The 25586-nt window shown below is 40.5% G+C and overlaps 1 protein-coding gene across 3 annotated transcripts in view; it reads left to right on the top strand.

The window, feature by feature from the left end:
- Positions 1 to 17324, top strand: part of C1QTNF7 (C1q and TNF related 7) — a 91692-nt gene extending 74368 nt beyond the window's left edge. For all 3 annotated transcript variants that reach the window (XM_075066579.1, XM_032773948.2, XM_032773947.2), the window contains 2 exons: positions 10891 to 11136; positions 15906 to 17324. In XM_075066579.1, the coding sequence (XP_074922680.1) occupies positions 10899 to 11136; positions 15906 to 16537 (870 nt within the window). In that variant the 5' untranslated portion in view covers positions 10891 to 10898 and the 3' untranslated portion in view covers positions 16538 to 17324. The remainder of the gene's footprint in view (positions 1 to 10890; positions 11137 to 15905) is intronic.
- Positions 17325 to 25586: the final 8262 nt, after the last annotated feature.

The raw sequence follows: 25586 nt of genomic DNA, 5'->3' as shown, positions 1-25586 counted from the left end.
TCTAAGTGTCTAAATCACGTTTGAAAATGGAGACTTAGTCTCACTTTAGGGTCTTCATACAATTTTATCCATAGCTCTTAACAGCATAAAGATTCCTTTTTTCCCAGAAATCTTTTCTTACAAAACACCCATTTTCTTTGGCAATGTCTGTTTTGAAATGCATTGTCATGCATTTTTGTAATACACATTTCGAGAGTTCTCATACAGAGTTCTGGGAGTTTCAGCAAGAGAATTGGATAGCCTTTGCTTAGAATGGGATTTCAAAAGTCCTCAGTATTGATCTAACTCTCTTTCCATTGATGTCAAAGGAAGTTTTGCCATTCTTGGAAGCATAGGTAAAGCCAGTATCAAGCACTTTTGAAAATTCCCACCATTCAGTTCTGACATAAAATGTCAACCTGAGGGAAAGATTAAAAAAAATCAAGCTTGGTTTAAGGTGGTAGCATCAGATTAATCAGTAAGAATATTACTTTGAGTGTTTTATATCTTCAAAGTGTTTCACAAATATTAGAGTTAACCTACAACAGCTTTATGGGTTACACAAGTATTTGTCCTAATTTTGTAGCTAGGGAAACTAAGACATAGTGGACTAGATCCTCAGCTGTGTTTAAATGTCCATGTGGTGCAGCTGAATAATGCAAAGGCAAAGGTGGCTGTACATGACCTTTGGCGCTCCCAATCTGCCGGGGGCTGAATTGCATCTATCTGCAACCTCCCAGGGAACTAAAGGTGTGTCTATATTACTACAGGCTCCTGAAGATACACATGCCAGCTGACTCAGGCTCATGGGGCTCGAGCTAAGGGAATTTTTAATTGTAGTGTAGATATTTGGGCTGGAGCCTAGGCTCTGGGACTCTTCCTCCCTCACAGGGTCCCAGATCCCAGGTTCCATCCCATGCCCAAACATCTACACCATAATTAAACAGCCCTTAGCCTGAGTCTTCCAAACCCAAACCAGCAGGCATGGGCCAGCCACGGGTTTTTAATTGCAGTGTGCACATACCCTCAAGGGCTAGCGATGCCAACTCTACATTAGTTGTGAAATTGCCAATGCAGAAGAAGTTATCCCTTTGGGTCAGCTTTACATCTTTTTTGTGATACCTGAGAAGCATAAATAGTCCCTCGGCCTGATCTACACTTAAAAAGTTTTGGCAGCATAGTTATGTCAGGGACGTGTGTGGAAAAAATCACACTCCTGGCTGACAGAATGATACCCACAAAAGCCCTAGTATTGTACCAGTTATACTAGCAAAAAAAGTTATTTTGTATAAATTCTTTTGCTTGCGGAACTCTTTTGCCAGTATAAGCTATGTCTCCACAAGGAGGGTTTGCACCATAGCTATACCAGGAATTTTTTATAGTGTAGACAAAGCCCTAATGTGAGTCAGAAAAGGTAAGTGGCCAAGGAGCCAGTCACTACCTGTTTCTGGCTCTTAGTTCCATACTGAGTTCACCAGACCAATGATTCTCAAAGTTCTTAAACCTGGGGATGACCCCTTCCTCAGTCAAACACGTATCTGTTTGATCATAGATTAATAACTGTGATCATCTAATCTGATCTCCTGTATCACACAGACCATAGAACTTCCTCAAAATAATTTCTAGAGGAGATTTTTAGAAAAGCCATCCAATTTTGATTTAAAAATTGTCAGTGATGGCGAATCCATCATGACCCTTGGTAAATTGTTCCAATGATTAGCTACCATTAAAAAGCCATGCCTTATTTTCAGTCTGAAGTTGTCTACTTCAACTTCCAGCCATTGGATTGTGTTATACCTTCCTCTGCTAGATTGAAGAGCCCATTATTAAATATTTGTTCCCCATGTAGGTACTTGTAGACTGTGATCAAGTCAATCTCTAGCCTTCTCTTTGTTAAGGTAAATAGATTGAGCTCCTTGAGTCTATCACTATAAAATATGTTTTTGAATCCTTTAATCATTCTTGTGACTCTTCTCTGAACACTCTCCAGTTTATCAACATACTTCATCAGAATGGTTTCCTGTCCCCTTCCATCTTTGCTGGGGCTGAAGTGAGGGCTTAGGTCTCTGGCTAGATGTTTATTTTTGAGGGATTTTTTAGCCCATATCTAGTGGCCTGGGTGATACTATTTGATTAGCCTCCAGCACTGAATAATTTGTAAGTGGGAAGAGAAATCCCTTCTATGGGGATCTGGGAGTATCCTTTCCTGGTATTTTTTAATGTTGGTATTTGGTGCAATTGGTGCCTTCCAAAGGCAAATAGGGGAAAAATAACTCTTCAGAAGTCTCTACATTCTAATAACTTCCACCATGACAGGAATAGGAGGTGAGCAATATTGGAGACAGGGATACATTCAGCAAGGAAATCCCTCACTGTCTCCCTCCCCTAGATGCACAACCGGCTTTCCCTTCTGCCCTGCACCATTTGTACCTGTGCAAAGTGAGTAAAAATACAACCCAGTCATTAGAGAAGCATTTTACACATTTATTTGCTCTTGTTATGCACAGGTATGGCATTGTGGCACAGGAAGCAAGGAAGTGGAAAGTCAGCTCTGGTGTGTGAGACAGACAGACAGACACACACACACTATCTATTATTTTTGGTCTTTTCTCTCTTCCTGTGCCTTTCATGTTCTCTTTCCTGCCCTCTACCTCCATCTCCCTTGTTCCCCTTTCCTTTTTCCCTGACTGCATTATCCCCTTCTGTTCCACATGTGACATTAGGGATAGTATTATAAATGTATCGTGTTTGGTAAGGAAGAATGTTCTAGTGCAGGGGCCTCAATCTGATCGACTCTGGTAAGAGAAGAGAAAAGTGATTGTGGGAAACCTGAAAGGACCAAGCCAGTCTGAAATAAAAGAAGGACAATGGGAGTTATCTGCCTAACTCACTGAGGCACTTTCGTAAATTCCATGAGGCGCCTGTCTGTATCTTTAGGTACCTAAACACCTTTGTAAATTTGGTCCCTAGTCAGATACCTGCAAACTGAGAGGCATCCTAGTGGACAGCTTTGCTCTGGTGATCCGCGCTAGCTCTGTTTTTGGAAACATGAAGGAAATCCTTCAGAAGCAGCTGTTTTCAGACACATATTTGTGTCCTGAGTTTTCTAGTGTTAGATACTGATCATTCTTTTCTGTAAGCCACTTTCATTTTTCCCACGAGGCTGCTGCAGATTGCATGAGTGTCTGTCCTAGATTCTGAGCTTTTTTGTATCAGGAACAAAAAGGCACCAAAAGACAATATCAACAGCATGATTTAATTTTTTGTATGTGTTGGCAGTAAAATATCTGTCCATGTGTGCCAGCCCAAATATTACAAATACATTGTGGCTATCCAGGCCAACATAGAGAGTCAGCCTAGTTCACAACAGGGATTCAGAACAGCTTGTAGGGCAGGTTTTAGCAAAATAGATGGGACCAGAAAGAGCCAGACTGTTTGGAGCCAGAGACTGAAAACTAAAATGAACCCCACGTTGATGCTCCTCAAACCACGCACAGTGAACCCATGGGCAAATTGATTTTATGTCCCATGTTTTTCATGTGTCCATGGCCATGGAATTGGACACAGAATCAACCTCAAGTCATAGAATCTGGCTGCAGAATATACTTTCATTTTTTTAAAAGTGTATTGAAGCATGAGATGAGAGTTTAAATGTCAACATTGTTAACTGTGCCATTACGGATCACTTTCTCAGAAAAATTCATCTACTGTGCTTATCTGTTGTCTTCAGTGGCAGATATCTTTGGGGATAGTGGGGCATTATTGGGGTGGGAAACAAAAGTTCATTCTATCCAAAAAGTTTCAGGTCACATCTCCCCTTATTACACAAGAAGGAAGTGAAGAGAAAATGCAAAGCTTCTATAATCTACTGGTCTGTGTGTATTGCACATTTCCCACTGTGCCTGATCCATAGAGCATGCAAGTCTGTTGCAGTGCCCTGCTCTGGAGTCCGGATCCTATAGCTATATAGGACTCCTGCTCTGGAGTCTTATGCTTTCAGCAGTGTAGATCCCTGGTTCATTTGTCAGTGCATGCCCAGATAGAGATTGTCACACTTCTGCTGTCTCTTGAAAGCTAGAATGCTAAACTGCCAGAATCCTTAACTGCATCTTGTCCAAACATCCAATTTTCTATTCCAACATATTCTATAAGGCAGAACAGCAATGCCTATGCAAAAATTTTGTGACACACACAATTTGTGGGCAATGTAAAATACTGTTAATCCCTTTTGACCTGAGTGAATAGTCAGTGTTTGGGACCCTGAGGGTGTTCCAGCTGAGAGTAGAAATTGACAACAGAGTCTGGTATTTTCTTTGATGCAATCCTGTTTATTTACTAGGAATGTACAAAGTCCTGCTTCTCCAAATGCAGGAGGAAACAAAGCCAAAAGTAGATAATTTCTTTGCTTACAACCCAAGCTTCTTCAGCCAGCATGAGACTCAGAAGCCCCCTCTCTAGATTCTTCGAGGGTCATACACAATTCTTGTCCAAACTGTCCATCTCTAAGTCTTGCTTGTTTGTCTGTTCCTGTGTCTGTATGATGGGGTATACAGATGCCACACTGGGATGAAAGGGGTTAAAGGACACTACTGGGCCCAGTAGTCCTGCCCCTTCAGACCATGCTTCAGCTGGAATAGGGTTTGAAAAGGGAGCAACCCAGCTCAAAAGGGGCCAGGCAGGGGAGGAGGACAAATCTACCGTGAAGGCTCCTGACAAAGGGGCTGGAGAAGCCTCTTTGAGAGAACAGGACTATATGCTGAGTCTGGTTGGGGTGATGATTTGGTTACCTTTTCTTTTTCATCTCACCTTATCTGGGGCTGGAAGCTGAGAGAGGAAAGCAGCGGTAGGAGCTGACCCATGAAGGGTAACTCAGAGGGCATTTTTGGAGCCTGGACACTGTCCCTCCTAGGGCCCTATGTCAGAGCCTGGTGGAGTGGCTCCTTTACCACTGCTCCCTCTACAGGAGGGGCTCGAACCACCTACACTCATCACTATGCCTCTTAGGCCAGGTCTGTACAATATAAACTTACATATGTATAACTGCATCTACCCCTCGAGCAGCATGGTTATACTACCCTAACCTCCGGTGTAGACAGCGCTATGTCAACAGGAGGGCTTCTCTGAGCAACATAGCTTCTGCCTCTTGCAGAGGTGGATTAACTGTGCCAACCAGAGACGTTCTCCTGTGGGGTTGATAGTGTCTTCACTGAAATGCTACAGCTGCACCGCTGCAGCATTTTAAGCAGTGGCGGATTTAGAGTTAGTGGGGCCCTGTGCTCAGCTTCATTTTTGGGGCCCCTCCTCAGACCCAGCCAAGAAAAAGAACATTCTCTCTTATCTCCCCCATCTCTGTTTTTCATTCTTTTTTTCTTCATCCTTGTCCCATATTATAAGTAATAGGAAGTACATGAAAATAAAGTGAGGTATCTTGATTGTTTTTGTAGTCTAACTTTTTTCCACAGACCACATGAAAATTGCTAACCGTCTCAGCAGACCACCTAATGATCTTTCCAAATATTGTTTGTACTGTTAGCTAGCTATTGTAACGTGCTTTGGATAAGAGCGCTTTATAAAAAAAACTTTAAAAAACATTGGGGTGTGGGGGCTGGCCAGGAGTTAGGATGTGGGAGGGGGCTCAGGGTTTCGGTGTGGGGGCTGGGAGGGGAGTTTAGGATGTGGGGTGGAGTTCAGGGTTTGGGGGGGGGCTGGGAGGGAGTTAGGATGTGGGAGCCTGCTGGGAGTTTGGGTGTGGGGTCTGGGAGGGAGATAGAGTGCAGGAGCCCGCTGGGGGTTGGCGTGTGGGATCTGGACAGGAGTTAGGGTGTGGGAGAGAGCTCAGGGCTGGGGCAGATGGTTGGGGTATGGAGTGCTTACGTGGGGCAGCTTCTGTTTGGTGCAATGAGTGTAGGTGGGGATGGGGGGTGCAGGAGCTCCTGTTTGGTGCTCAGGGCAGGGATGGGGATGAGGGGTGCAGGAGTCCAGGGGCTGTCAGCAGCAGTGCATGCCAGGGACTGCACCTATACTTCCCAGCATCCAGAGAAGCAGGGCAGCAGTACAGGTGCGGATGGGCGCCCTACCAGGGGAGCATGCACGCCTCCCCTACAGCACACCCCCAGCCGGCCCCTCACCTGCCTGCCTCACCTGGCTGCCTGCTGTGGCATGCGGGGCCACCAGAGCCAGCTTGCTGCAGGAGTTCTGGGAGCCAGCAGAAACCCAACTAACCAGCTGGGAGAGCACACCGCACGCTACACCTCCAGCACGGCTCTTAAATGGCTCCCTCCCTGCTCTTCCCCACAGCTTCTGCCCCCACAGCAATCTCCCCTGCAGGGGGTCCTGGATGGTGCTGGGCTGCCCGGCCCTAGGGCCCCCTGTAGTTGTGGGGGCCCCATGCCAGGGCACTGTGTGTTTCATTGTAAATCTGCCTCTGCTTTTAAGTGGAGACCTGTTCTGAGTAGAGGATGACCAGGACTGTAAGAGTGACCCACCAGGAGGGGGCACTAAGTGTGCTAATCCTTTGGCCCTCAGCCCATGAAGGAATCTATTATAATCTCTCCATTTATGTCTGCTGTCCAGCTTGTTTTACCCTCACACACACAACCCCAAACAAACAATACCTAGTCAAAAACCTCTGCCCACATGGTGCTAGTTTCTGAGCAGACTCCATTGTGGCGTTTTTAGGTCAGGCTCCTTGAACATCTCTTACAGCTATCTTAAATGAAGAGCACATTCATACCCATCAGTTTCAACAAGGTTGTAATCACAACAATACATTGAAAAATATTTCATAATTAAGATTTGCATTGGAATCAACATACAAATAAATAACCTATAAAATGCTGGACTGTTTGGATTATTAATTTAACTAACAGCCACTATTTAATGTTATAAAATTCAGCAGTTAAGCCACAGAAGTCAGGGCTGCAGATTATATGGAGCCTCAGATGTTACTTATTATCATCTGTGCTTTCTCTGCACACACAATTTAAAAACAAGAGAGGACAGAAGTATTTTACCTCCTTAAATGTGTGTATATTCTGGAATTAAACTAAAAAGGGCAAAATTAGGGATACAGCCAGAATAACCTGTGTCTAATAATACAACCTTTATTTTCAAGAGATTCAGGATAAATCTCAAATGGAAATTTTTCTTTTAAATCAGTGATAGTTGGTGCATTTTAGCATTAAGCTCTCTTCAACTGGGCAAGGGAGGAGGATCACATCACCTGCAGAACAAACTCACATTAGGGAAATTTGCTACAATTCTTACTATTCTGATCCTAAAAAGTTAAAATAATATTAGTTGACTATAATAAAAATACAGTATGTAGTGAGATTATTTCTAAAGCCTTGATTCAAAGAAAGCACGTTGAAGCTGATGGAAAGAGTCTTTTGGATCAGGCCTTAAATGAAGATCTAGAGCTCTGCACGTTAGGGTAGTGCAAAAGTGATCTGCAGGGGATCTCTTAAAGTCAGGTCTGTAATTTTAATAGTTTGTAATAAAATGTTAGGATTGGAACAGCCTTATTTTATAATATATAATGCTAGAAGGCCCAGATGATCTCTAGGCATTGCACACAGTGTGGGGATGATGGTAATACTAGGATTCTAATGGCGATGAGAAAGATAAGTCTGCTACTCTTATTTCCAATAGCAGTGCACTAATTATCATATTTTAGAACTGATGAAAATATGTCTTTCTTTCAGAGCACACTGTACCCACCAGCAAATACTTAGTCTTGCTCTCTAGCGCTACTTAGTGGATCTAGCTCCAGAACCATAACATAATAAACAATGCACATATTGAAATGTTACTTGTTGAAACTAGGAGAATTGCATTCATATCACTCCCATTATTAGAAACAGTGAGTGCTTGTGTAACCCATGTGCCTAATAGGGAGAGATCTCTTTAAGAGAAGGTAGGCGTGAGCTGTGTCTGGGTCATTGTTGCTAGGCAGATTAAGCACTCCACATCCAGAAGCTTCTGGAAGTGGGTGTGGTAGTTTTGGGTCTGGTCCAAAAGGTTTCCTGTGTCTGCGGTCACACTCCATGAGGGCAAGCATCAGGGCAGTTGCTTCACAAACTGCCATGTGCCCTGTGTGGGCTGGGGGGAGCTGAGCCCAGGAGCAGGGAGCAGGAAGCAGGCTGTTGTCCCTAACTCTGAAGGATTTTGCAGCAGGTTAGTGATATTGTTAACCCTCCAACAGGGAAGCATGGGCAATGATAATTATAGCAAGGGGATACCGGGAGGAAAAAATAACTTCTATTTTAATTGTATGCTTTGAATGTTTTGATTTTAGCCAAACTGTTCTAGTTAAATTGCCTCAGCTAGTTCGATTCACCAGTTTTTCTTTAAATGTAGTAATGGGAAAGGAGTCATTTCTATTTTGCTATTCTCAGTTTTGTATTTTCTTGTAACAGGGTTTTCTTTAAATCTATACACTTAACTGAGTGATTAGTTAATCAGTTAGTTGACTGGCTAGCAGTGATTTCAGCTGAGGAAGAGATTCCTACAAGCAAGTGGATGTTGCTTTAGACTCAGCAGACAGTATAGATTTGGTGATCAAAGACTCTGAGTTAGGTGAACAAAACCTAAGCTTTTGGGAACTTTCAGTTTCTTCTCACTATATTGCTGTAGATTTTAATTTGTTTTCTTTATTTATATGTATGTATAACTGTGAAGGTAATGTCTGTGGATTTTAAAATAGCCATGCCATGCTGTAAAAATTAGATTATTTGTTTATCATAAGATTTTATAAAGTTGTTTAATTAAATTCATGTCTTTAGTTCCTTTTGGGATTTGAATGTGGGGAGGTTGACCCTGTGCAGGCCTTGCTGAAAATCGTTAGAGACTGAACTCAGGATCTCTAGCTACTTTCTATGGGAGTTGGGGATCCTCTTCCCTCTCCAAGGTACTGGAGATAGGAAATGAAGTGAACTCTAGCCCACCCGAAGGTTACACTTGTTCTGGCTTTGAAGATGTGCAGAAGAGTGGACTTCTGAAGTTTGTTTCCTTGATGAAAGAGAAATTATTTGGGACAGATCACTGACATTATTTCCTAATCTAAAAAATTGACAAATATGTGTTCCTTGGAAGAGGGGTACCAGATATGAAAAGCGAAGTGCATCTTACAGCTCAGGGATTTAGTTTCAATTTTAGCACTCCAGTGAAACAGCTGTGATCAAACATTTTAGTCATTCTATGTTTCTTCCAAAATTACAAGTATCAATCACTTAAACTAAAGTTGAGTCTCTCCATTAGCTGTCAACAGTAAAGGCACTAATGCACAGTTAACCAGTTCTGATTCCATCCAGTACAGAGCAGTAGCATACATATATAGTGGCCAGTTCATTACACACATGATTATTTGTACTTTCCCCAAATACTCATTTGCTATTCTGTAACTGCTTTTTTTTCACCCTCGTGCTATCTAGTTGCTGTGCATGCACTCTCAAAGCCAGCACTTGGTCATCTCATGGGCTTCTTTAGTTCTACATGCTGAGGATGCATTGGTCATGTATCTCTGGGAATTGGACAAGCGGAGTTGTTCCTTTTTATCCAGCTGCTCTCAAACATAAAAGAAAGCCCACTCATATTCAGTGAACTGTGCTCTTAAATGCAAAGGGTCATATTTTCCCATGATTTAGACCCTGTATGATTCTGGTAACTGCAGTAGAGCTGCAAGTGGTATAAATCAGAACAAAATTTAATCCAAAGTCTCAAATGTTGGTTGCTAATTACCATCAGCAGTTGTCACATATTGCTCTTGCAATAAGCACCTATCTGTTACCTAATTGTTATAGCTGATCTGGGCCTGCTACAAACCAAAGGAAAACTCACGAATTATAGAGGACTGTAAATGGCTCTGGTTTTACAAATAATCGCATGACGAACTAGTATGTCCAACAGCATGCCTAGATACTGTGGAGACAGGTGAGTGAGATGTGGATTTCTCTGGGAAAGTAGTCTGATTCTTTGCAATTTGCCTCAGTGTGTATTTCCTTATAATAAAGCCGTAGATAGCATATAAATGGAGTTATTTGATTCTGTCATTCCATTTCCCTCTTTTTTTGCCAGAAGCCAGTAGACTGATTTTCTTATAAGCTGTAAATTAGCACTGCAGAGATGGATAATTCCACATAAATACTCTGATCTGGACACTGAAATAGAAAACTACAACTCTACTTCCAGAATCACAACTCATACTAATTTCAGGCCAGTCAATCATGGGTAACACTGATTTAGGACATTGTTGTATGGCAGCAGGCTACTATTGTAAGCTGTTTCTTCTTTCATCATATAGTATATTATAAAACCAAAAAGCACAACTTTAAAAATCTCTGATTATTTAATCATGAAGACAGGCAACTAGTAAAACAGAATAGTCTTGTGAAAGCATGTTGGGAGACTATGCAATGTATATCAGTTTGTATCACATCCAGAACCAGACTGGAGAAAAGTGTGAACAATCTGTTCTATTCAGACTTGACTCACAATCCCAGGGTAGCTGGCTGATTCTTCCTCAGTTATCACAGTGTATTAGTTAACTGTACTGTAAACATGATAATTTAACTCTAAATTCCCATTCTCTTAACTGACTTCACACTTCTTTTAAGGATATTGTTTGTATCTGTCTGCAGTCTGTGTGACACACTGCATCAATTCAGATTTGGAAGATTTTCTTTTCATAAAAGATGGCTTGAAAATTAAATGAAATCTTTAAATTCTGCAGAAACTGGTGGGGCCATCACAGCAGTGCTAGTTCAGTGTGCTGCTCTGCATTGGCTCAATCCATATTATGTTTAGGATTTTAAAAGTGTGAAGTATATATGCCTATAATCTAAATAAAAACAAGCTGAAGGCTTGAATGACAAAATAGGCATTCATGGTCTGTACATATGTATTTTTTTCCAGAGCCAAGGATGTTTGCATTGCTTTACGTTACAAGTTTTGCCATCTATACAAGTGGACAATCTCTTCACAACCAGCTCAAAGGAGAAAATTACTACGCGAGATATATTTGTAGCATTCCTGGCTTGCCGGGCCCTGCAGGTCCCCCCGGAGCTAATGGATCACCAGGCCCTCATGGGCGTATTGGTCTTCCAGGAAGAGATGGTAGAGATGGCAGGAAAGGAGAAAGGGGTGAAAAAGGGAATGCAGGTATTGAATATTTGTGGTAACTAATGAAAAAAACAAAACAAAGAAACCAACAACCCAGGACCTTCTCCTGGAACTTACTGTATTTTTTTAAGTTTTATTTATCCGTGACTTCCTGAGCATAAAATACTAGCAAATATAAATGTAAGATACTGGTGTTATGTATGTAACAAAAAATGACGAATTATAGCAGATTTAAACCCATAAAACAAGAACATTGAATTTCCAGGGTGAAACATCATTATTATTATTATTATTTTTCACGGATAGTGTTAAAGTGGAGTTAAGGTTGAGAGTTCTATCAGTATCTTAAAGTTAAAACATTACGGGGATGTTGTAATTATCCAAAAAACAAATATTACAAGCACAGGACTCAGACTTGAGGTGAAACTTAAAAGAAATCCAAACAAGTTAAGAAAATAAGTACAGTTAGTGTACCTAAGCAACATTAGTTTCATCCTGAAATGGTACCATTTAATAACCATGCAATTAAGATTAGAATATCATAGTTCTGGATTAGATTAAACTGACTTTTAAAGACACATTAGCTTTTCTATTTTTTTCCTCATGGTGTCAAGGTTGTTCAGGTGCCTTAACTAAGCATTTCCAGATCTTAACATATTTAATTTTTTGAGGTCTACTCACCTCTATAAAGTTACTCATGTGGATGACTGTTTGAAATACCCTGGCCTAAATTAACACACAACACGATAAGCAATAGTGGAAGATAAGAGGAAAGGAGAATGTGTGTGTGTAAAAATAAGGTTTCATAGTTACAAATAGTAAGTTATGTCTAATTCATGTTCCTCAAAATGCATATGCCCTTTTAAAAACTCCCCTACCCTGTTTGTTTCTAAAACATCCCTACTCAGCCAAAGGACATGGTCAACATTAATGTACACCTTTCTTGCTTATTACTGCTTATTACTGCATTGCTCCCCACCTTGTCCCACCATCGCCCATTTGCTTGTTGCTTTTCAATATTTTTTTAAAATTTTGATATAAAATTTGTCACCACATTTTTCATGGTATTGCTTCTTATTTGTTACATGAGGTCATCCTTTGTTTTGGAGACATCCCTCATGAGATTTTGATTTTAAAAAATGGAACAATATAAAATTAACAAGGCGCACATTTAAATGGATTAAAAATTCATCAGTGAGCAGGTATGTTTCTAATGGGGTCCTCAGGGATTGGTTCTTGGCCTTACACTATTTTTATCAATGAGCTGGACGAAAACAAAATCATAAGTGATAATGTTTGCAGTGACACAACTTGGGGGAGTGGTAAACAAGAAAGAGGAGAGGGCACTGATACAGAGTGATCTAGATCATTTAGTAAGGTGAACAAGAAAACTATGTATTTTTAATATGGCTAAATGTAAAACTAGTAACATAGAATGTATACCATACTTACAGGATGGAGAACTCTATTCTGGGAAGCAGTGATTCTGAAAAAGATTTGGTGGGTCATGGTGGAAAATCAGTTGAACATGAGCGCTCAGTGAGGTGCTGTGACCAAAAGGGCTAAAGCAGGGGTTGGCAGCCTTTCAGCCATGGTGTGCCGAGTCTTCATTTATTCACTCTAATTTAAGGTTTTGTGTGCCAGTAATACCTTCTAAAAACGTTAAAATGTCTCTTTCTACAAGTCTATAATATATAACTAAACTATTGTTGTATGTAAAGTAAATAAGGTTTTTAAAATGTTTAAGAAGTTTCATTTAAAATTAAATTAAAATGCAGAGCCCTGTGGACCAGTGGCCAGGACCCGGACAGTGTGAGTGTCACTGAAAATCAGTTCGTGTGCCGCCTTCGGCACACATGCCGTAGGTTGCCTACCCTTGGGCTAAAGTGATATTGGGATGCATAAACAGGAGAATCTCGAGTAGGAGTAGAGAGGTTATTTTTACCTCTATATTTGGCCCTGGTGTAAGTGCTGTTGGAATACTGTGTCCAGTTCTGGTGCCACAATGCAAGAAGGATGCTGATAAATTCCGGTGCAGAGAAGAGTGAGTAAAAGGATTAAAGGGTTAAAAAACATACCTTCTAGCGATAGACTCGATAGCACAAGATCTATTTAGTTTAATAGAAGGTTAAGGGTGTGACGTGGTTCGATCGCAGAGACCCCCTTGGGACTGTCACCTGATGTGCTGAGATTATCTCTGAGCCTGTTTTTCCTGCCAGCTTGGGACTCCAGAACCCTGTCTTGTTGAGCCAGACACACTACTCTGCTGCAACACAGAGCCAGGGTCTGAGCCACATTCCCAAAGCTGCAGGCTTTAACTGAAAACCACTCAGCAGGTACTCCTGTCTCCAGCACCCAGCTCCCAATGGGATCCAAACCCCAAATTAATCTGTTTTACTCTGTATAGAGCTTATATAGGGTAAACTCATAAATTGTCCGCCCTCTATAACAGAGAGAGAGAGAGATGCACAGCTGTTTGCTTCCCCAGGTACTAATTACTTACTCCGCGTTCAATAATAAACAAAAGTGATTTTATTAAGAATAAAAAGTAGAATTTAAGTGGTTTCAAGTAAGAACAGACAGAACAAAGTAAGACACCAAGTAAAATAAAACAAAACACGCAAGTCTAAGCCTAATACATTTAGAAACTGAATACAGGTAAAGCTCACCCTTAGAGATGTTCCAATAAGCTTAATTCACAGACTAGACTTCTTCGTAGTCTGGGCCCAATCCTTTCCCTGATACAGTTCTTGTTAGTTCTAGCAGGCATCTTACATGAAAAGCAGGGGATTTCACATGACTGGGACTCCCTTTGTTCTGTTCCATCCCCTTTTATATCTTTGGCACAATGCAGGAATCCTTTGTCTCTCTCTGGGTTTCCACCCTTCCTTGTAAATAGAAAAGTACCAGCTGATGGATTCCAGTATCATGTGACATGTTCACATGTCCTGTGAGACTTCATTACTCACTGGCTGGCACCCACATGTACAGGAAGGCTTACATGTAAACAGAGTGATTTACAACCAATTGCTCTAGTTAATGAGACATCAAGATTTCAAGCCACCATTAATGGCCCACACTTTGCATAGTTACACTAGGACTTCAGAGTAATACTTTATATTTCTAGCTTCAGATACAAGAATGATAAATTCATGCAAATAGGATGAACACAGTCAGTAGATTATAAGCTTTGTAAGATACCTTACAAGAGACCTTTTGCATAAAGCATATTCCAGTTACATTATATTCACACTTCTAAACATATTTTCATAACATATGGAGTGCAGCGTCAGAAAGGGATGACTTGATTACAGTTATTAAGTATCTACATGGGAAGCAAATATTTGATGATGAGCTCTTCGGTCTAGCAGAGAAAGGTATAACATGATCCAGTGGCTGGAAGTTGAAGCTAGATAAATTCAGACTGGAAATAGGCATACAATTTTAACACTCAGAGTAATTAACCATTGGAACAGTTTACCAAGGGTTGTGGTGGATTCTCCCTCACTGACAATTTTTAAATTAAAATTGGATGTTTTTCTAAATTCCTGCTTTAGGAATTGTTTTGGGGAAGTTTTTATGGCCTTTGCTCTACAAGGGGTCAGAATAGATGATCACAGTAGTCCCTTCTGGCCTTGGAATAAATGCATCTTTGAAAACATAGGTAACTATTACAGTATAATACGGATAGTATATTATAGACATAAGAAAATACAGTTTAATAGATTGAGTTCAGTTGAGAATACTATTTAATATTTAGTTTTCAAATGTCTATGCCATACAGCACCGATCTCAAACTTTTGAGGGTCTCACCCCCCCCATTACTCCTGTCTGTGCCCCCTCATATCCACCCTGGAGCCAGAAGTGGAGCCACAGCTTGGGGGGTGTGTGTGTGCAGCATGGGGTAAGGGGCCAAGGCCCCAAATGGGGGTCAGTCTGGGGGCAGAAGTGGGGCTGCAGCCAGGGAGCTGAGGCTGGAGGTGGGGGCTGGAGTGGAGTTACAACCGGTCTGCAATGGAGGCTGGCAGCCGGGCCCATGGTCAGCTGTGGCTCCACTCCTGGCCTACCCCCAACAGAGCCATGGCCAGCAGCCGAGACTGGGGGCTAGCATGGGGCTGGAAAGGGAGCCAAGTGAGGACTGGGCTGGGCACCGGGCCATGAGCCATCAATGTGTTGGGGGTGGGGTACAAAAGCAGAGCTGGGCGCAGGGAGGGGCTGGGTGGTGCCCCCCTTTCCTCCATGTCCCCCCTTTCCTCCATAGCTCCCCATCCCTGGGGGCTGGCCCAGGCCCTGCCATGCCATCTTGGATGTTCCTCCACTCCCCCCTAGAAGGTGCTCCAAGACCTCTGCCATGCAGTAATTAGAAGTTTTAAAGAACTTCCAGTCTAAAAAATACAAGCTATTTCATGTCAATAGTGACATAACTTACTAATAGAATTTTAAAGCTCTTATGGCTATATCCTGTCATTGTTCTGCACACAGAACTTCCATTAAGAATAATGGGAGTTTTATCTTTAAATAAATAAATGCCAGATTAAGGTACTTAGTATTAATATAACATTTCACCCTTGTTTGACATCTGATGAATTTTATGCATTGTCAGTGCGCACACAGAAAATATATAGACATGTTTTTAAAATCTCAAATTCCATTCTAACTTGTGGGGTGTTTTTTAAAATCTGACAGGGATTACACCAAACCAGTTTCATTATGTTCAAACATATCCAGTAGTCCATGCAATTATTTGCCTTGCTACCTACAAAAGAGATTGTATATGTAAGAATTAATAATATAAAATGTTCTTCAAGGTTTAAGAGGCAAGACTGGACCTTTAGGAACAACTGGAGATAAAGGAGACCCAGGACAGTCTGGTAAAAAAGGACCTACAGGATTGGTTGGTGCCAAAGGTGAAGTGGGTCCAGCTGGACCACGTGGACCTAAGGGAGATAAAGGAGACCGCGGAGAACAAGGTGTACCAGGGATCTGTAAGTGTGGAAGGATAGTGCTGAAATCCGCCTTTTCTGTTGGCATCACTACGAGCTACCCAGAAGAAAGATTACCAATCGTATTCAATAAAGTCCTTTTCAATGAGGGTGAGCATTACAACCCTTCCACAGGGAAGTTTGTATGTGCCATTCCAGGGATCTATTACTTCTCTTATGATATCACCTTAGCAAATAAGCATCTTGCTATTGGGCTGGTTCATAATGGGAAATACCGAATAAAGACATTTGATGCTAACACAGGAAACCATGACGTAGCTTCTGGATCCACAGTGATCTATCTTCAGGCAGAAGATGAAGTGTGGCTTGAGATCTTCTACACTGACCAAAATGGTCTCTTTGCAGATCCTACCTGGTCAGACAGCTTGTTTTCTGGATTTCTCTTATATGTTGATACAGATTATCTCGATGCCTTATCTGATGATGACGAACTGTGATATGGGAGATGTCAAAACATCTCCAAACAAACTAGACAGTCTGACACAGGATTTGATTTGGAGTGTATAGGAGACAAAACAATAATGATATGAGCTGGAATTTTATTTTTGTATTGATGGGACCACAAATCAAATGTGGAAAAAGGTTTCTAGCCTCTATGCAGGACATTTTACCAAAGAGCAGGGATAACAAAATTAATAATATACTAATGAATGACTGTCACTCCAGACCCAGATCCTCTTAAAGATTATGTTTATAATAATATTTAAACAAATTTAAGATAATGTACATCAAATTTTATATAAAATATATTGAGTTGTGAAGTGACTGATAGAGTGGTATTGACTTATTAAACCTCTGGATACTTTGTATTTGTTATTAAAGGAAAATTGAATGCCTGACATCACTAACAGCCTTGGTCATTCTAGGGAGGTAAATATTTAAGAGAGAGATGTGATAAGAAATTTAGAAAGTAGAACGAAATAATACAGTAATGGCCATTTGAGAGTGATGGATCCTGAAAAGACCATTACTTTACTTCAGTCAGACACCAACACTAACAAAAGACATATAGAGCCAGATGACTTCTGAACAGAGCCATGCAGATTTACGCCAGCTGAGTATCTGGCTCAATTACATTAATTAAAAGGAGATCAGAACCAAGGGTCTGTATCCAATAAATGGATTAAAAACTGACTAACTTAGTGAACTCAAAAAGTAATTGTAAATGGGGAATCATTATCCAATGTGGGTGTTTCTAGGGAAGTCCCACAGGGATCTGTTCTTTACAAATTTTATTCAATATCTTCTTCAGTGATCTGGAAGAAGATATAAAATCACCCCTGGCAAAGTGTGGAGATGACACAAAAATCAGTAGAGTAAAAATAATGATTAGGATAGTTCTACAGAGCAATTTGGATCTGATGATAAGTTGGGCTTACCTGAACAATATGCATTTTAATACAGACAAATATATGTGTCATAAGTCTGGGCGAGTCGGGGGTGGGAAAGGTCGGTCACACCTGCAGGATGGGGAACTGTCTCCTGGAAAGCAGTGACTCTGAAAAGGACTTTTGGGCCATGATGAATAATCAACTGAGCATGAGCTCCCAGAGCAATGCTGTAACTAAGAGGGCTAATGTGATCTTGAGATGTATAAGCATATCAAATATGAGTAGGAAGGTTGTAGTACTTCTGTATGCTGATGAAACCATTTCTTGAATACTGTGTCCAGTTCTGGTGTCAACACTCAAAAAAAGGCCTCAGAATGAGATACAAGAATGATTTGAGGTTTGGAAAATCTGCATTAAAGTGAAAGATTTAAGAAAGTCAGCCTATTTAGGTTATCAAAGAGAAGCTATGAGGTAACTTGATCACAGTCTTTAACTACTTGAGTGGGGAGAAATTTTTTGGTAGTAGAGGTCATTTTAATCTAACAGACAAAGGCATGACAAGATCCAATGGCTGAAAACTGAAGCTAGATAAATTCAGACTAAAAACAAAGAAGGCTTGATTTTAAACAGTGAGGGTAATTAATCATTGGGACAACTTGTTGTGGTGGGTTCTCCATTACTAGACGTCTTTAAAATAGGATCAGATGTTTTTCTAAAAGATAAAACTCTAGTTCAGCTAGAAGTCATGGGCTCGATGCAGGAATTATTGAGCAAAGTTTTATGCCCTATGTTATGCATGAGGTCAGATTAGATGATCAAAATGGTTCTTCCAGCCTTAATATATCCTAACTCCATTGAGGTCAGTGGCAAAACTCCCATTAACATCATTGGCAACAGGACCTGACCCACAGTCCTTCCAATTAGTATTGCAGCTTCTCAAAGTGCTGAAACCAAAAACTTTCTCATGATAATTACATGGAGACATATTGTAATAAAACTATGGTAATGGATTTATTTGCAAGATCAACACGCGCTTATGTGACGGGCTGGTCAAAAAAAAATCTTTCTATTTTTTTTAATGGAGAATTGGGTTTTCAACTAAAAATTTGTCAAGGAAAGTGCCTGATTTCTGTGAAATTTTTTTGCTTTTTGGCCAAAAAGCGTTTGGTTTTTGGAAACTTGTTTTTTCAATGAGAGGTTGAAATTCCATGGAAAAATACCCATTTTCTGACTGGCCCTACTTACATGTTTAGAAACCAATAATTAAACTGAATTTATTACAAATAAATAGTCGGTTGAAGAGACGTTGACAGTATCATGGTAGCAACTCTGTAGTTAAGGTACAGTTATGTCTCTTTTATTTTAAGTCCCTGAGCTCAGCTACTTATAATTTTCTCAAATTCTTTTTGGGCTGAAACTTTTCAGTCTTTGCCTTAGCCCAGAGATGACTTTTAATTGAAACTTTCAAGAAAATTTCGAGTTTTCTGAAGGTGAACAAAAAACTGGGGCTTCAGTTATTTTAAAAAAAATTCATTTGGACTTTTACAACTAGATATCTCAAAATTAGCTTTGTTTTAATTCAATAATGTATGCTTTCCCTTGTTTGAAAAAAGATGGATTTGAATGTAAGTTTCTTTACTGATTTCAGCACATACCAAAGTATGAAGTTCTGAGTAGTCATAGATTCAGATACTTTTTTCTATGAACGTTCCCTTAGTCTCAAACAACTCTATATGACTGTATAAGAATGGGGAAACCTTTCTAGCCATCACACAGTCAAGATATATGTACCTGCTATCCAGGGTGAGTTTAACTAATGCATCCTTTTTCTGTAAGTGTAATCTTTTCAACTTTTCCTGCACAACAAGCATTTTAAGGATGATTTATATTTGATATGCCTTTATTTGAGTTTTAGAGGATTCTGGATTAATTATGATAAATCATGGAAGTCTTGGTATGTTGCAACTAGAAAGCCATTGACTGGATACTTGAAAAAGATTATTTGTCTTGGTCTGAGCATACCTGATATTATCTAAAAATTTTCAAAAGGTAAGCAGAGCTGGGCCTGTATCGGAAACCTTCATAAAAAAAATCAAAATAGGATAAATGAATGGGGTGGGTGGTAATGAAGAGAAAGGATATTGAGGATTCAGAAGCAGAGCTTTAATTTTAACAGTTTGGTGCTACCATTAAATATTGTGGTTAAAGGAAAGATAAACAAAACCATATGATATCTGAAAGAAGAAAGGATGGTTATTGGACACGTCTCACATTTCCACATAGCTCAGCATGGATTATGAGTCACATAAGGCCATCTTCACACAAAGAAAGAGAAGAAAAGATGGAATGGTTTCAGGACCCTCATCTTGAATACTTGAGAATCATCAAGCAGCAGTTTTGGTAAGAAACCATAGCAAAAAACAAGAGTTTCCCATCTAGAACACTCTGCTCACAGGTCAGACTTGTTTCAATGTGAAGCATCTTGGAATATTCTGATCCCCAAGAATGGTACAGTCCACTGGCCGCTCCCTTTTGAAGTGATTCTGTAACTCATTTTAGAGCCAATGGGCCAGGCTTCATTAAGCTCTTTCATTTGATGGCAGGACTTCTGAATATGCAGTGCCTCCTTCTAGTAGCCAGGTGAATAAATGCATGCACAAACCCTATTACCTCTAGGATATTAACGTATTTAAAAGGAATCTAGGACCAGTTGATCATAAGAAGAAACAAATAACTTAATAGGGGAAAGGACTCGGCTAAATTAAACTGAGCCAGGAGCTGGTGAACAGAGGGGGGCCAGGATCCATTGCTGTCTCTGGCATCATTATACCAGCCCCAAGGCAACTCACCAGGCTAAGAGCCCAGAAGTAGGAGCAGGGTAAGGGATATCACTCTTACTGGCAGCTGAGCCAGAACTTGGAGAAAGGCAGAACCAAGAGTGGTTCCTTGGCCACAGGAGTAGCATAGACCCCTCTCCCCATGCCTCCATGGGAAGGGCAGCGACCTCAAAGGCCTGGGTCCTCTCTGACCCCCAGGCCCTTGCCTATTCTTATATTTTTTCATCTCCATGTTAGCTTTTTTGGAAGCATGAGGGCCTCAGTTTCAGATTTTGACCCTGGCCTTCCAAATCTTCTGTGTGGCTCTGCCATAACATGGAGAGAGTTCTTACAATGACAGAAAAACCTTCCATCACTGTTGTCTGCATCTACACTACAGGGTTACAGCAGCATAGCTATGGCACCATACCTATGTTGATGTAGCACCCTGCAGTGTAGATATGGCTAGAAATTATAACAGGATTGGGCCTGTAACCCCACCAAAATCATAATTCAATGGGAGCAGGATTGGGTCCAAACCTGTATAACAAAAAACATTGTTGTAACTTTGCTTAATTTCAACTTACTTTTTCCAAAAATGGCCAGTGCATGAGTTTACAAGGCGACTTAACTATTTGGAAAGTTTGTAGGCACAGTAACAAACCAATTTTGAGCTATTGAAAAAAGTTCGGCAAATATAAAAACTTCAAATTAGGGAAACTTTTTACTAACCAATAACTGCATGACTGGTTTTCTTCAGACTGCAGAACTATTCTCCTTTGCCGTCAAATTTGCTAATTTTCAGGCAAAACCAGTTTTCTAAGCCAACGTTATGTGGAGGGGAGGCTAAAATAGGGCTTTATACATTTTACATTGTTTTGTTTTTGAGTGCAGTTATGTAACAACCCCCCCAACTGACATTTGTAAGTTGCGCTAAAGAGATTGCACTTCAGTACTTGTATGAGGTTAATTGAAAAATACTATTTCTTTTATCATTTTTACAGTGCAAATATTTGTAATAATATTAAGTGAAAGCACAACTTACAAATGTCAGGTTTTTTTTGGTTTTGAATGCAGTTATGTAAAAAAAAATAAAGTAAAACTTTAAAGCCTGCAAGCCCACTCAGTCCTACTTCTTGTTCAGCCAATTACTAACACAAACAAGTTTGTTTACATTTATGGGAGATAATGCTGCCTGCTTCTTATTTACAATGTCACCTGAAAGTGAGAACAGACATTCACATGGCACTTTTGTAGCCGGCATTGCAAGGTATTTATGTGCCAGATATGCTAAACATTTGTATGCTCCTTCACGCTTTGGCCACCATGTTTCCATGCTGATGATGGTCGTTTAAAAAAATAATGCATTAATTAAATTTGTGGCTGAACTTCTTGAGGGAGAATTGTATGTCTCATGCTCTGTGTTTTACATGCATACTGCCATATATTTCATATTATAGCAGTCTCAGATGATGACCCAGTATGTTGTTCGTTTTAAGAACACTTTCACTGCAAAATGCAAAGAAGGAACCAATGTGAGATTTCTAAAAATAGCTAGAGCACTTGACCCAAGGTTTAAGAATCTGAAGTGCCTTCCAAATTCTGATCGGGATAGGGTGTGGAGCATGCTTTCAGAAATCTTAAAAGAGTAACATTCCAATGCAGAAACTACAGAACCCAAACCACCAAAAAAGGAAATCAACCTTTCTGCTGGTGGCATCTGACTCATGATGAAAATGAACATCTGCTAGTCTGCACTGCTTTGGATCGTTATCAAGCAGAACCCTTCATCAGTATGGATGCATGTCCTCTGGAATGGTGGGGGAAGCATGAAGGAACATATGAATCTTTAGTGGATCTGGCATAATATCTTGCAACGTTGGCTAAAACAGTGCCATGTGAATGCCTGTTCTCACTTTCAGGTGACATTGTAAACAAGAAGCGGGCAGCATTATCTCCTGCAAATGTAAACAAAAAGGGACGTGCTGGCCACTGCTTCACGCAGCTCCCATTGGCTGGGAATGGCAAACCATGGCCACTGGGAGCTGTGGGTGGCCGTGCCTGCGGCAGTTAATGTAAACACTGTCTTGCGGTCTGCCAGTGGATTACCTTGACGGGCCGGCATAACTGGCATAAACTTTGCATCCCTGATCTTGGTTGGGGCCTCTAGGTGTTAGTCTAAAGCTAAGTAGTATTGCAAGTATTTGTAAGGTTAAAAAAAAACAACAACAAACTGGGGAAAAGTGATTTTTAAAACAACTTTTCAGACATTCTTTATTTAATGTTAAGTAACAAAAAAGGGCATAATCCCAACTCTTTTCCTTTGCTGGACACTTTTAACATATATACAAAATTAAAAGACTTCATTAAAGTAATCTTCTAATGGATAAGAAAAGTAAGTTAATTTGCACAGGTAAGTTCATTTTCTCCACTGTTTCAGTACCTATTAGTAGTCAAAACCATATGTACTACATGGCTTGTACCCAAATGGCTTGTATAGCTGCTACTTTTCAGCAGCAATATATGACTATTCCTAAGTAATTTCACATGATACTCTAACCTTCTCCAGTAGAGTTGCAAAAAGATGATAATGAATATATAGTGCAAAAGATTACATACATTCTTCAAATTGTTTTAAAACTATCTAAAGTGCTTAGATGGGTGTCAGTATAAAACCCAAAATTACATAGTGTAAAATCTTAAAGAGAACCAATTTGCCATGTCCCTTATTGTGTATGTTTTAATAGTTGGTGTGACTATTTGTACAGTATTTTTTTTGTATTTATATTCCATAAATCAGATACTGAGTTTGGTTAGTTAATATATAGGGGAATATATATACTCATACATTTAATTTAGGAGTTCGTCTATACAATATATACCATGTGACTACAATGATGTTTGACTAGGCAATTTGTTTGAATTGATAAGTGGTAACTTTAATGTGGAAGCATCCAGTTCACTTTTACAAATCTGTTTGAAATGTATCTAATTCAATAAGTAATGTATATGAATTAGGTGATAAATATGGTTGAGAAAGCAATATATCAGAATCAGTAGGTGATATCACCCACTGAACTTCATATGCACTATACCATTTAATAGGAAAAGATATACCTATGAGTAATACATCATCTTCAAATGTGCAATATAGCAGTTTCAGTATAAACTATTTAAAATTCACCAAGCAGTGCATTTATTTTAGTGTGATCTATGCATCTAGGAGCAATACACATTAAAATTCAGTTACTTAAACCAACATTCCAGGCTGTAGCTGTGTCACAGTATTTTTTAATTTTAAGAGAAATGATTCTTGCTCACATTGTATTGACAGAAACTCCACGTACTTTGAGGAAGTTCTCAGTAATGTATTTGTCTTGGAGATATGAGCAATGTCGACTCATCGTGGAAACTGTCACATAATGCTCTATGGAACAGAGTCAGACCGGACAGTTCTGAAGGAGTAACCGTATCAGTCACTGAATGGTTAAAACCCTTTTCCCTATAAACTGAAAAGAAGTTACCTCAGATTAATTATAGACACCTGAGTCCAGTTCAGGGCAGCCTATAACCTTTAAAAACCATCTGGGTTGCAGGCATGCAGAGACAATGGTGGTCCTGAGCAACCAGTCCTACAGGATGAACTTTTGCTGGAAGAGCAGGTGTCCCCTCAGGAGGATACTTTGTCAGCTGTTACTTTCTCATCCTCCTTATTTGACAATTCTGTGACCCCCAGTTCCAGAAGATTTTTAATCCTATCAAGTCCTACTCAGGAGATTGCTTTGAGCATACAAGCTGAACTGGTCCAATAGAATATCCACAAGCTGTTGGATATTCTTCAGGTGCTGCCCCTGTCAGAGTAGCCCTCCCTCTTAATGAGGCGTTTGGAGCCACCAAAGACCCTACAGCTAAGTATGCAGACAAATTTAACCATGGCCTGATGCAATGCTTTGAGTGCTTTTATTCGCATCCTTCCCCAAACTTCCTGGTAGTTACAGCTGCCCATGAGAGGTGTGTCAATGAAGATTTAAATCAACTCCCCACCCCTCACCCCCTGCAAAAAGCCCAAGATTCTTGATTTGTTGAGGGGAGAAATGTATTCTACCTACTCTTGTGATGACATAACTCGGGTATAGCAAACTATAGATGACTTCCCCTTTGATGGTCATGTTTTGTCTTCTGACAAAAAAAAGGCAAGACTTGCATTCATTTAAGGATTCTTGTGCTATTCTTCTCTAATGCTACACTCCACCCAGCTCCCCAAAGACATCATTATAGCCTCCGTATAGCAACGGTACTACAGGCAGTCCTCTTATGCTTTAAAGCAGTATGATTTTTCCAGGAGAAAACAGACACAAAGAAGGATGTCCTCCAGCTCCCATTCGAAACATCTGGCTTGTCCTCAATGATCTGTTGGGCAGCAGCCAGCCCATTTGATTTCGCTCTTGAGGACAGCAATACAGTTGTCTCTGATCTTCCAGCTATCTTTCTCCCCATCTCTCCCCTCCCCCTAACTGTCTGGGGACAGATTGTTCCACTTCCTCAATGCTTGGGAAGCCATAAGGATAAAAAGCAGGTCCTAAGCATGGAGGGGGGGGGGAGTCGGCAAGTTTTTGAGGGTCTAGGGGCAGCAAATTTGTTAATCTGCCACTGTATGTACCAGTGTGATGACGCATATACAAGACAGTGTGAAGGGTTCCATTAACTACTTTGCACACCCCCCCATGCCTGGGCACAGTGTTGCTGTTTTCTCCAGCTCTTTACACACTCTGCAGACTATCAGTTGATCTCTGCAGGTCTTCTCTGCCTGGATCACACAGTTCAAATCCTTTCTAGGGTATAACAAATGAATTCAAATAGAAACAGTTCCTTGCCCTTCAGGATCAATTATAACTAAAATAGTTTCTTGCCCCTCTGGGCTGAATTAGATTAATAGACTTTAAGGTCATAAGGGACCATCGTGGCCACAGAACCTCAACCACCCCTAACTTCTGGCTGAGTTACTGAAGTCCTCAAATCATGGTTTAAAGACTTTGTTACAGACACTTCACCATTTACACTGGTTTGAACCTGCAAGTGACCAGTGCACCATGCTGCAGAGGAAGGCGAAAAACCTCCAGGGTCTCTGTCAATCTGACCCTGGGGAAAATTCCTTCCTGACTCCAAATATGGTGATCAATTAGTCCCTGATCATGTGGGAAAGACCCACCAGGCAGATACCTTGGAAATAATTATCTGTAATAACTCAGAGCCCTCCCCATCTAATGTCACATCTCCAGCCACTGGGATTTTTTGCTACTGTCAGTTGTCAGTGGGCCACATGCCATTGTAGGCAATCC

The sequence above is a fragment of the Chelonoidis abingdonii genome, chromosome 5, assembly GCF_003597395.2.
Source record: "Chelonoidis abingdonii isolate Lonesome George chromosome 5, CheloAbing_2.0, whole genome shotgun sequence".
NCBI lineage: Eukaryota > Metazoa > Chordata > Testudines > Testudinidae > Chelonoidis > Chelonoidis abingdonii.
This window is presented reverse-complemented; position numbering and strand designations above follow the sequence as displayed.